Source organism: Epinephelus fuscoguttatus, linkage group LG11 (assembly GCF_011397635.1).
Source record: "Epinephelus fuscoguttatus linkage group LG11, E.fuscoguttatus.final_Chr_v1".
Classification (NCBI taxonomy): domain Eukaryota; kingdom Metazoa; phylum Chordata; class Actinopteri; order Perciformes; family Serranidae; genus Epinephelus; species Epinephelus fuscoguttatus.
This window is the reverse complement of record NC_064762.1, coordinates 24,213,808-24,227,431: the sequence shown is the minus strand read 5'-3', so window position 1 is coordinate 24,227,431 and position 13,624 is coordinate 24,213,808. Positions and strand designations below refer to the sequence as shown.

Genomic DNA, 13,624 nt, shown 5'->3' with positions numbered 1-13,624 from the left:
AATATATATACATATATATATATATATATATATATATATATACATATATACAGTGCCCTCCAAAAGTATTGGAACAGTGAGTCCAATTCGTTTACTTTTGTTGTAGACTGAAAACATTTGGGTTTGACATCAGAAGATTAATATGAGACAAGAGATCAACATTTCAGCTTTTATTTCCAGGTATTTACATCTGGATCTGATACACAACTTAGACGATAGCATTATTTGTAATGGAACACAAAATTTTTAGGTGAGCAAAAGTATTGGAACACAAACTTAAAATAGATTAAAGTGAATGAGACTTAATATTTAGTTGCAAATCCTTTGCTTTCAATAACTGCATCAAGCCTGTGACCCATTGACATCACCAAACTTTTGCATTCTTCTTTTGTGATGCTTTTCCAGGCTTTTGCAGCCTCTTTCAGTTGTTGTTTGTTTTGGGGGGTTACTCCCTTCAGTCTCCTCTTCAGCAGGTAAAATGCATGCTCTATTGGGTTTAAGTCTGGAGACTGACTTGGCCAGTCTAAAACCTTCCACTTCTTGCCCCTGATGAACTCCTTTGTTGTTTTGGCAGTGTGTTTTGGGTCGTTATCTTGCTGCATGATGAAGGATCTCCCAATCAGTTTGGTTGCGTCTTTCTTTAAATTAGCAGACAAAATGTTTCTGTAGACTTCTGAGTTCATTTTGCTGCTGCCATCATGTGTTACATCATCAATGAAGATGAAAGAGCCCGTCCCAGAAGAAGCCATGCAAGCCCAAGCCATGACATTACCTCCACTGTGTTTCACAGATGAGCTTGTATGTTGGGATCATGAGCAGATCCTTTCTTTCTCCAAACTTTCACCTTTCCGTCACTTTGGAAAAAGTTAATCTTTGTCTCATCAGTCCATAAAACTTTTTCCCAGAATTTTTGAGGTTCATCTCTGTACCTTTTGGCAAATTCCAGCCTGGCCTTCCTATTCTTCTTGCTAATGAGTGGTTTGCATCTTCTGGTGTAGCCTCTGTACTTTTGTTCATGAAGTCTTCTGCGAACAGTAGATTGTGATACCTTCACTCCTGCCCTCTGGAGGTTGTTGCTGATGTCACTAACAGTTGTTTTAGGGTCTTTCTTTACAGCTCTCACAATGTTTCTGTCATCAACTGCTGATGTTTTCCTTGGTCTACCTGTTCGACGTCTGTTGCTTAGTACACCAGTGGTTTCTTTCTTCTTCAGGACATTCCAAATGGTTGTACTGGCTATGGCCAATGTTTGTGCAATGGCTCTGATTGATTGTCCATCTTCTCTCAGATTCACAATTGCTTCTTTTTCACCCATAGACAGCTCTCTGGTTTTCATGTTGGTCCCACCTCTAAATGCAGTCTGCACAGGCAAAATCTATCGTACCCAATCTGAAACTGAGCTCAGACATTCAGTGCTATTTATTGTTTGAATAATCAATGTAATTGGGAGACACCTGGGCAACAAAACACACCTGTCAGTGACATGTTCCAATACTTTTGCTCTCATGAAAAATGGGTGGGTTCAAACAAAAGGTGCTATCTTCTAAGTTGTGTATCAGATCCAGATGTAAATATCTGGAAATAAAAGCTGAAATGTTGATCTCTTGTCCCATATTCATCTTTTGATGTCAAACCCAAATATTTTCAGTCTACAACAAAAATAAAGGAATTGGCCTCACTGTTCCAATACTTTTGGAGGGCACTGTATATATATATGTATATATATACATATATATATATATATATATATACACACACATATGTATGTTTTTTTTTTTTTACTGTTTTCTTGCAATTTGCAGGAAATTTTTATCCAAATCACTCGGCAAGGTTTAAATGCTTGTAAAAGGCATCTGAATGTAGCACAAGATAACTGCTGTCTATCCATGTCTCAAGGGGTTAAAATAATCCCCAACAAATACACTATTTAACCCTGTTAGAGTAAAATTTGTTGAAAATCTACAGTATTTGGCTGACATTTTTTGACCAATTTTTAAATATTTACAACTTCAGAAGGGACCAATAGGCTTGTGCCTAAGTGCCAGTGGCTTAAATATAGACAGTGTGCTTGCAATGGGGCCTGTGGGGTGGAGCAGGCCCTCCAACAATGGGTTAGGCAGAGAATGGGCCCTTGTGAGTGTTTCAGAATGTCAGCCTGTATTAAAAAAAGAACTCACATTAAATCAAAATTAGAATTTTTATTTTCATACACTTTGAAAACTATTAAAAAATACTATTCAATTAAATAAATAGACTTGTACTGTATAAGTGTGTACTTCATCCACAACTAAATACTAGCATGAACTGGGCCTGTAGTAACTTCCTTATGCCACCACTCAGTGCCACAGGCAAGGAAGGAAGTCAGTAGAACTGTTGGTTTTGTTAATAATCACAAAAATATAGAGTATCACCAGCCTTATCCTTTAAAGATCTACTATGCAGGATTTCCCTAAAAACAATATTTAGACTCAGAACTAATCCCTCTCAATTATCACTTATGAGTCATTAGAAGTGTGTGGCGGTTTATTTTTCTGCAGAGACTCTGGCCTCTGCCTGTACTTTACCACTTCCCTCTTATTTCCTGTGCTTGGGAAGTTTATGGGCCCCCACAAGGCTCAGGTGAGGTTGGAGCTTTATAAAAAGGAAGCGACCAAGTGCCAGAATCTGAAAGCGGCAGGCATCCAAAAAAGCTCAGATATGGCGAGGCTAAATGCCAAACGATAATGAATCTGTGGTCGGCTTTTAATATCACTTTTGCTGCAAGCCTATTAATAAAGAGTAACCAACGATCTTGCATAGTACACCCTTAAACAGTGTTAACTATATGCGAGTGTGTTTGTGTGTGTGTGTGTGTGTGTGTGTATACCACTTCAGCGCTGGGCTCCTGTTTAGCAGTGGGCAGGGCAGCAGCAGCAGTAGGTGTGGCGGCAGGTGCAGCAGGGGGCGTGGCCTCCTGCAGGTCAGCAGTCAGGGAGTGGGAAGGAAGGGAATTAGTGGCAGCCAAAGAGCCAGAATGATGTCAGTGTTTATGACAAGCACACAGCCCTCCAATCAGCTACAGGAAAGCAAAGATGTCATAAACATGAAAGGCCAAAGAGGTTAATGAAGTAACGGAGAAACTTTGAGACTCCAGCTCCGAAGAACTGAAGCATAATTACTGTAAGAACGTTGTACACTATTTAATAATGTGGTTCTCTCACCTTGTCAGACTCAGACCATGTTAGATTTTGTTACCTCTACACCAAAATAGTAAAGGTCTGTTTCCAGTCACTACAGAAAGAACTGGCGCTGAGAATCTCTCCTATGTTATGAATTTCAGTGTGAATGAGGGGAATTAGAGAGCCGTGATTTAAAAGGCTAATTAGAGGCAGTTGTCATGATGTCATCAACTACAACATCAAGTAAATAAGAATTACGCAACGAAAAATAGGATTCAGGATTTCATTCTTTAAGAGGTTCACTGGAGCCTGTAAGGTGCCTCTTTTCGAGCCTCTTCAACCTCTAAATTGGTGCTCACATCTATCTCAAGAATCAGAGGTACAGAATATGCTGTGACAGAAAAGTGGGAGATAAAGAAGTCTCTTTATTCAAGCCCATGCTGAGACTGTTGTTGACTGTCAACTGTGATTCAACTTATGATTACTTTTTCGGTCTAACAATATTCTCTTGCTGTTGATGAAAAATGCATGTTGCAACCTCTGTGCAGAGCTCTGTCACATGGTGCAACAGCACAACAACACAAAAAGTATTAATTAGGGTAAGGTGATACATCAATTATACTCAGTGTATCATATATTGATACAGGCGGGATGTATAAAATGACTTTATTGTGAAAATCGGGGAAAAATGATCACGTCATTTTTTAAAGCCACTGGCATTGGGCTCATTGGGGGGGTGAGAGGCAGGTGAGGCGTGCATTTTTGTATCCTCAGGACTCTAGACTGTGGGTACTGCTACCATGATTTGCAAATATTAATATATGAACTGGAGAGCTGTTAATTTGTTTCCCGCTCATAGTGAAAAAATCCTCACATTTAAAGGTGCCACTGTAACGGTTTGTCTTTTAACGTGTTTAATGACAGTGTCACTGGCAGAGGTGTGTGTTTTTGTATCTGCAGGCCTACAGAATGTGCAGATTTAGTCGCATTTTGTGACCATGGAGCACCAGTGCAACTTGCAAATAGTATAAATATATGAACTGGAGAGCTGTTAGTTTGTTTCACAGTGAGTAAATCATCATCACACATGTGTTTTTGTATCTGCAGGGATCCAGACTATGGCTCTTAAGTCACATTTTACAACCCTGGAGCACCAGTGCGGCTTGCAAATAGTATTAATACATGAACTGGGGAGCTGTTTGTTTATTTCATATTGAATAAATCATCATATTTAACAGCACACAGGTAACAGTTCAACTTCTAACAAGTTTAAGGATAGTGTGAGCAAGTGAGGCATGCTTTTGTATCAGCAGAGCTCCAGACTGCAACTATTTAGGCGCATTTAGTGACCATGGAGCACCAGTGCGACTTGCAGGTATTTCAAATGTATGAACCTAAGAGCTGTTAGTTTGTTTCTTGCCCACAGTAAATAAGTTCTCTTGTTAAACAGCACCGTAGCAACAGTTTATCTTTTAACAAGTTTCATGATAGCATCACTGGGTGAGGCGCGTGTTTTTTTTTGTATTTGCAGGGCTCCAGACTGTGCCTATTTTGTGGCATTTTGCAACCATAAAGCACCAATGCCACTTACAAATAGTATTAATATATGAACTGGAGAGCTATTGGATTGGTTCACGCCCACAGTAAATAAACTGTCATGTTTAACAGCCCTGCAGCAACATTTCAGTATTGACAGCACTTTGGGCCTGAAACAAACTGGCTGCTTTAGAATAAAGCACCGGTGATTCCACTATGAATCATTTCATTATAACACAACTTTATTTAACTTCATTATAACTGCACTTTATTTATCAGAATAATATTTAGCTTTATTAAAATAGTGCTAATTATACTTAATTATAACCGTGCTCTATTTAACTTTATAATAACTGTACTTTAGCTCCTTTATGTAACAGCAGCTACTTTATTTGAACGATTGTAACCGTAGTTTATTAACTACTACTGGTTAAAAACAAGAACGAATTTGGTCTTTGCAAACAGAAAATGTACCTGTTTATCTGCATACAGAGCAGGGCGGTGAGACCCAAACATAAGTGATCACTTGAGACGTGGATATGCTTTCTAATGCCAAGTTTGAACAGACAGACTTGAAACTGTCCACTTGTAACTGGATCACCCAAGACACAGTTAATACCAGGAGTAAACAGGTTCAGTGGTTCTCTGTAAGCTGCAAACAGTGATGTTGGTGGAGGAAATGTAATATCCTCTAAAGACTTTAATGGTTTTTAAAAATATCTCCCATTTTCCTCTGAAGTCTGGTGAAGCTTGTATAGTTTATTTAGCTGTTCCAAGAGTCAACAAGATCAACATAAACAAAACACCCAACAAGACATGAATTATAACAATAATTACTCACTGAAATAAGATGAAAACTTACCTTCAGCCTTGGTTATAATATAGAGCTATGGCTTCTCTCACCCTGTAGTCTACTCTGTATCATAAAACAGATGAACTTACAGCCCATAAAGCAACAGACCACAGGGTTATAGAGAAGCTGGGACAGCTCTTTGGCTCTGTGCTTCATGATCAATGTCCTTTTAGAGGTGTAGTTTAGCAGGTAACTGGGTAACTGATAAACTATGACTGCTGTAAGGCTCATAATATATTAAATATATGAAATATATATTGCCTATCCTAACGCTAAGGGCATGATGTGAATGACTCACTACCTACCAGCCTCTTAGCATAGTAGCTAAGTGTTAGCTGAGAGTGCTTTGGCTCCCGTGGGCTCATAAAACATAAATGGCATGCACAGTTAGCGTAGCGTAGCGCCGTGACTCCGCACCGTATGACAGGCTGCCAGAGGTGGAGTTTAGTGGCTCAAGGCTAAAGGGACTATAAAGAAGAGTTAATGGACTGTACAACTGATATGTGATGAAGCGCTAAGCTAACAGGGCGAGGCCATGGCTGCATTTCAACAGAGAGAAATAGGCGTGTGTTTGTGTGAGTATGTGTGAATAACAGTCAGAAAAAAAAACAAAAAAACAATAATATGGTGGAGAAGGACATGTGCGCTTCAGTAACTGTGTGTCCATGTTGGTGTATGTGCTTCCTTTTACTGCATTGCATCTCCATATGTGTATCATATGTGCAATATGTGTGCTTTCTCTGTGTAGGTACATGTGCCAACAGCACCTAAACAAAAGTATTGGCTATCATATAACTGTAAATAAAAACCCTCTGGTTTAATAAGTATCCCTTACTTAACTACATATTTCATTTATTTTTAAAACCTGAAAACCTTCTGTTGAAAAATATAATGATGAACGTTATGCCCATTAGAGTTAAATAGTCCAAATGCGTGTGTGTGTTTTCCCACGTTAATTTGAGCCACTTACAGCAGGAAGACCTGGAGGTGGTGTAGTGGTGGCTGGGGTCAGTGGAGGAGTGAGTGGCTTCAAGTCCTCCTTTTCCTTCTCGGGCTCCTCTACATCTGGCAGAAGAGGTAGAGGTGGCTCAGGGGCGAGGTTGGGGCACTGTCCGATTTCAGCATTCTCAAAGGACACGGGCAGGGAGAAATCTGAGAGACTGAGAGATGGACGGACAGTTACATTTTCTTGACTGATTAGCTGACACAGACAGGAGCAGACGCATCAGAATGAGCTAAAATTACAGAGAGCTGTTTCTGTGTTTGGACTAATCGCTACAGGAAGTCGATTTTCGGCTTCCTTTAAGAGCACGAACTTCACTGAGGGGCTCTGCTTGTGTCTACTTAACCTTGTTGCACACAGTAAAGTTGTTCATCACATGTACAGACAAAGGGATGCATGATATGTATCGGGCCAATAAATTGTCGGCCAGTAATGGGACATTTTAATAATTATGCATTATCGCGATAATAAAAACTATAGCTGATAAATAGCACAGACATTACAAAGCTAGACTGCTTTCATAGACTTAACATGGGCAGCATCTACACATTCGACACAGTGGGTGGTGGTACATGTACCTTTAAACTTGGTTTTAGAGTCGCCCATAAACACAGAGAAGAAGAACATCAACAACTGAAGCATGCTGTCTAGAGTGGACGCCTTTCACAGTTCTAGAGGAAGACAACAGGATTGCACCAAGGATCTAATCTCCGACTGCCGAACAGCTTAGACACAGTGCTGAAGGACCGTCTCCAGAGTGTTAGCACAAGCTAATTAGCAGCAGCAGCTTACATCCAACACCAAGCTTTTAAAAGGCTGGACCCTGTTGTTAAACTTATTCATAACCGCTAGCTATGTAATGCTACAGTTAGCAACCTCTCTGGCTGTGTGTGTGTGTGAGACACAGCTGCTTGTTTGTCTGAGTTCCATGTTAACGTGGGAGTTGAATCAACAGCGCATTGCTATTGTACTTGGTAGATGTAGGCTAGTGTATCATGGGATGGTGAGACAGCACCTGGGTATGTTTATAAAAATGGAATATTAAATCATCCATATTTTCTAACTACATCTTAGCCCTTTTTACCCTCAGTTATACACAAACTACAGGCTATACACTTCTTTTCAATATACAAAAATGTGAAATTATCGGTTATCGTATTGGCCGTGAGAAGCAGGTCATTATCAGTTATCCGTATCAGTTGAAAAAATCTATATCGGTGCATCCCTAAGACAAATCTTGAAAGGCCTAAACACACCAAACCAACATCAGAAAACTACTGGCGACAAAAGAACGACTGTTGAGACTCCTCACTTTGCTTGTGTCTCAGCCAAAAAGCTGCACTTGAACACACCACAAAGTCTACAGCCGATGGCCAACTAGCACGTATGTTCTGCGCCTGCATGAGAGGAAATAAGTCTCGACACCAGCAGGCTGCCATAGTCTGTATTTATCATTCAAAAAGGGAAACCAGAAGTCAGACACGACAGACTCAAGAAGCTATTGAGACAGTTAGCACATCAACAACATAACCTGATGTTGAAAGAACAGAGGATCTACCATGCACTTGCCCACAACACAAACAATTACGCACACACACAGCAAAAACTAGGATGATGGTTGACTAACAACTGGCCGCTGGCTTGGTGTGTCATGGCCCCAACACTGAATCCTCAGACCGAACTGACTATCGTAATTAGTGGCTTTCAGCTGTGGCAATTCGTGCCATCCAGAGCATATCTGGATATCTTCATGATTCCTTGCACTTTGTATTCAGTATTTTACACTGCGTCTACAATTTGTTTTGTGTGTCTTTACACATCTTTGCAAGAGTCAGGGCCACAGTGCACTCACTGACAAGGTTCCTATTACCATGGTGTGATTATGTATTAGCACTAGGAAAATGAAGTATAGTAGGAGTTATTCAGGAATAGCACCCAAACAATATACGTAAGGTAGCTTCTATCATGATGGGTGCTTCAAGAACAGCCACAGGAAATACACACAAAAAACAATAAAGACTCAGACAGATGTATATCAAATAGATAGTTACAGTGGCAGGGTGAGAGGGTTGAAATGAGGTGAGCGATAGACAAACAGACACAAACATAAACACACAAAGATGAGAGAGGAGTGTAATTTGAGTTATGAGTATGTTTATGATGTTGGACAGCTCTATTACTGCTGTTCAGGCAGAAAGAGGCGCTGGCTTTATCATCATCATCATCAACAGCATTATTGTGACCTCTTGCAATCACATTAACGACGCTTTAACCCAACAGTATATGAGGTCAAAATGAGGGCCTGTCGTCCACTGCCAGAAAACATTATTGGATAAACATTAGGACAGTGAGGGAAAGCTGCACAGTCTTAAGAATGAGTATTAATACAGTGCATTTAAGGTGAACAGTTCAAGTTTACAGAGGTAAAGTAAGTTGGTCAGTTTTGCCTGTGTCAGTGTTTCAACATGGTGGAAGGCAGGGCAGAGAAATATCCAAAATCAAAAGCTGACTCTGTTCTTTTGCTCGGTATTTATCTTGTCATGTCAGAACCATATTATTCTGTGGATGGATCAAAAGCAAAGAAATGGTTTCAGTTATTTTAAAGACATTTTCATCTGATCAGATCATAACACAGAATGTGATTGGTTCTGATGGAAAAACAAACTCATGGCAAAAAAGGTCAGTCACTAGTTTTTGGTGTGATTCAGCTACAAGAAGTTTGAAGACACGGAGGAAAGAAGTGGATGTTAATGGTTAATTGAAAAATAAAACTTACTTTGAAATGGCCACTGCAACAATACACACTCACAGTTTTTCAGGTCACCGTACTATGACGTACTGCTAAGTGTTAGGAGCTTTTACAAAAACCTCTCTACTCTGTTCAAACACTGATACTTCAAAAAGACCAAAGCATGATCATGCCCCCAGAACACACTCTACATTTCAATTTAATAAGAAGAATAAGACCAAGTGCACCACTCCAAATTACCCAGCTATATTTCAGATTCAAGAAAAAGCTAATTTTAGCTCTGGGTTTCAGTTCATAGACATCTGACTGAATATACAGGTCCAATCCCATGTCTTATTTTTACCCCTGCTCCTAAACGTCCCTTTGCCCCTCAGAAAAAAGTTACAAGGGGTAGCGGTTGGAATCTTCTCCTACAATATGGGACAAGCTTTCAAGACCATAATACCTCATCAGAAGACATCAATGGTGTTTACGTAGAAGTAGAATCGAATGGCAACAATGGTATTATCACAATGACGTTTGCCATTTATCTGATGGAGATAGGAAAGCAAGGATGCTCACGATTTGTGCACATCGTAAGTTTCACACTATCAACTGTTGGCATGAGTCCTCAAGAGCAAAGCACTTTTGTTTGGAGGGCCATGTAGCTCCAACACTTTGCTTTACCCCTCTATCCCAACAAGAAGGGATACCCTAGAGACACCCTAACCCTAGACATGAACGCACAAAATGGAAGAATAAGTGGTAGAGGCAAGGGGTGTAATGAGACTGAGCCATAGACGAGATGATACGTACACAGCGTTGACCATGAGATTCCATATACATCCCTGGAATGGGACGTTGGCTCTGTTGGATGTCTGCTCTACTTCTGCGGGAATACCACCAAGGAAGATGCGCTGCAGGCTCACTGGCTGGTCGTTGGGAAGCGCTGCCTCCCTTTTGGGCTCCTCGTCCACCTGAACTGCGAAAGATCTGAGGAAATGCGCCCACAGAGACAGGCACACAGGAAGTGTTAAATTGATCATGCAGTGTAAAAGACTTCAAGAGAAAACAGATTATGTTGCCCAGGTATGGACATAAACTGAATAGACACACAACACCAACCTGCCAGGAAGCCTCTCTATGCGCAGTGAGTGCTCTCTCCCATCATGCAGTATGCCATGCTCAGGTCGCCTGATGACACGACGTGGACTGTGGTGGCCGGTGAACACCAAGACCTCTAGAGAACCTTTGTTCAGCATGACTGAGAGGTAGGGCTGCAGGAGTAGGAGATAAACTTTATTAGCTGTGGAAATCTGAGCATCCGTACCGCTCTCAGGACACAGAGCCGGAGAGAGGAGATTAAATGGAGAAGCTCAGGCTGATTTACGAGAGAAGGGCTTTGAATTTCACAATACTTATACAGTGTATATACCACCTAAAAAGCCAATTCGTCCAAAAAATACTGACTGAAAAGGCTAGTGTGAAGGAGCTATTATACTGTATGTAGACTATTATATACTGAACAGTTTGATGTTGAGCAAAAGTTATTATAACCATCTACACCGATGTAATGAAAGCCCCATGTCAGTGTGGGTGTGTTTATTTCTAATATAACCTTTTTTTTAACCAAGAAAACCTTCAAGAGATTAAAAAAAAAGCTATTTTCGAGAGTCTCCTGGCCAAGGTAGGCAGTAATAACAGTGTTACTTATCACAAACATGAAACTGATAACATAAAATATCTCACAAGGTCAGAAGTAAACAGAACTGCAATTATAAAATCATGAATAAAAATGGCAATAAGAATCAGAGTAAGGATCGCTTCCTGGGAATAACCTAAAGTGGAATTGTAAAAAAAACTAAAAGCTGGGAGTGAATGCTCATTCTTGACGGTATATATTCACAAATCTTCTGAGAACACTCTCAGAGAGCTCCTAACTTTGCCTAAAAATTTCTAACAAGGAGTCCTAGCTTAGGTGGTTCTCAGCGCAACTCTGAGCAAGTAAGGGACAGAAACTTCTTCTTTAGCGAGGAGATGTGTTCGACCCCGCTGCCAGGTATGATGCATTGTCACAGAACCTGCAAGGTCACCTAGCTGAAATAAAATAACCTGTGTCGTAATATGAGACAGTGAAATCTCTATTTGTTTGTGCGATCACTCTGCTGATGGAAGACTGAGAGAGACCCAAGTCATCACTGCTGCACTGTTGCATTTGTCCAGTTGCCAATTATCTTGTGCTGTTATCACTTTCATTTCTGGCGTTATACCAGTTTTGTGTTGGGTGGGAGATGTGAGCGCATCTCTAATGAGATCGACCACAAACATAATCCCTGCACCATCTAATCTGTGGCGTTTTATTTACTCAATGTCATCCAGGGTTTGAAGAATATTTCTCCCACCCCTTTGTATTTCCACCATTTTCTCCAGTGGGTCGGGTTCCAGAAGTGGGTCATGGGTCCACTGTGAATGGTGTGCAAGTGACTCGCAAACGTGTTCAATTTGTAAAAAACAGACTTCATTTAAGTACATTTAGTTTCCGGCACAAAGCTTTTATTTTGAAGTGTTGTTACCTGCTGTAGAGTGAATGAACAACAAGTATGACACTAAATCTATACCGAACCAAACTCCTCCCAAAGCGGACCAAAAAGTGGTCCAACAGAAAAGGAACTCAGTTCTTTTTCAGTTCACATTGTCAGTTCTATTTCTGGTCAACTTCAGCTCTGATGGGGCCTCAGTCCTCTTTCTGTTCACACTACATATAATATATATTGACATAGTTTTGTCACTGCATTGCAGTTATGAAACCCCTCGCTTTCAGATGAACTTAAAATTGGAGGAAAACCTTAGCGTTTCTGTGCTGTAGACTGTTGCTGTTTGATGTATTCTACATTCCACATCTGGAGACGTGCAGTATCTTCTGTGGCCCAAACATCTCCCCGTTCTGCGTCCTTGCAAGTGTCACAGGCTGACGTGGTTTCATCTGTTTTTTTCAAGCTTCCCAGTGCAACAGCATGTGATCTAGAGGGCTAAATACAATGACGAAGAGCAAAGCGAACCAGGAGCGCTTTGTGTTGACTGCAGACCTGAAGCGAACCAAACTCAGAAAACATTCGCTTCAGAAGGGTCTGAGTTCTCTTGGAGTGTTCACATATGTGGAAAAAATGCTGAGTCACCGCTCTGACTCCATTTAGACGGCTGGAAAGGACAAAGTGTGAAAACACTGTAAATATATGTAACTGCATGGACTAATGACTAAGGGGAAATCTGGACCTCGTGGCTGGACCAGATGGAAACCACTGGTTTAAGACACTTAAGGCCCTAAAAGTCCTCCTCCCTACTATTAACAGTTTTTTACCTTAGGAGCTCTCTTAAGGGCTAAGATGCTTTGTGAATAACCTTTATCTTTTTTTTTTTTTTTAAAGATATTTTTTGGGCATTTTTAAGCCTTTAATGGATAGGACAGATGAGTGTGAAGGGAGGGAGAGAGAGAGGGAGTGACATGCAGCAAAGGGCCACAGGCTGGAGTCGAACCCGCGCCGCTGCGGCAACAGCCTTATACATGGGGCGCCTGCTCTACCACTAAGCCACCGACGCCCCAAATAACCTTTATCTCAACCAGAATCTAGTCTTAACTGTAAGAGGAAATTCTTAGAAAACATCAGGATTTGAAGAACTTTCTTAGAATTTCATCACTAGGAGCAACTCTTTGTACTCACAAGCTTTGTGAATATGGCTGCAGGTGTTCCTGAATAGAAAGTTGTCAGTGGTAGTTGCTCCCTGCATACATTTTTTGGAATAAGTATCTAAATAATCAAAGTTCAGCTGATTTTTTTACGATGTAATTCATCACTTTATAAATATTATGTGGCCAACTCGGATTAAACTTGTCCACCTCCTGCATGTCACAATTCTTTACATGTTTGTCGGTAAGAGGAGAAGAGGAGAAAGGAAGGACGGGGGAAAAAAACAGACAGATAAGAATTGAAGGGAAGAGAAAAGACAAACAGGAGGGAGGAGAAACTGGGGATTAAATAGCGGAGAAAAGTCAAAGGCGAAAGGGGAGATGAGTAGGGAGAGGTGCAGGGGTATACAGAGAGAAACTGTGGGGGAAATAAGAGAGGTAGGAGAGGAGTGGAGAGGAGAGCGGGGAGGAAAGGATAACAAGAGATGAGAGGAACAGAGAGGAGAGGATAATAGGGGGAAGAGATGAGAGGGCAGAGAGCAAAACAGCGAGTGAGATAGAGACAGGGGGAGAGAGAAAGAGAGAGACAGACAGAGAGGTGCTAGAGAGCAGTGGTGCAGGGTCAGGCTAATTTGAATTTTAATTCACTGTGTGCCAGAGG

The 13,624-nt window shown here is 40.9% G+C and overlaps 1 protein-coding gene across 1 annotated transcript in view; it reads right to left on the bottom strand.

Moving 5' to 3' along the window:
• Positions 1-13,624, bottom strand: part of lama2 (laminin, alpha 2) — a 325,147-nt gene that overhangs the window by 16,398 nt on the left and 295,125 nt on the right. The window contains exons 61-64 of the mRNA XM_049589718.1: positions 10,404-10,555; positions 10,095-10,271; positions 6,518-6,707; positions 2,867-2,953 (exon numbers count right to left, since the gene is read on the bottom strand). Of these exons, the coding sequence (XP_049445675.1) occupies positions 2,867-2,953; positions 6,518-6,707; positions 10,095-10,271; positions 10,404-10,555 (606 nt within the window). The remainder of the gene's footprint in view (positions 1-2,866; positions 2,954-6,517; positions 6,708-10,094; positions 10,272-10,403; positions 10,556-13,624) is intronic.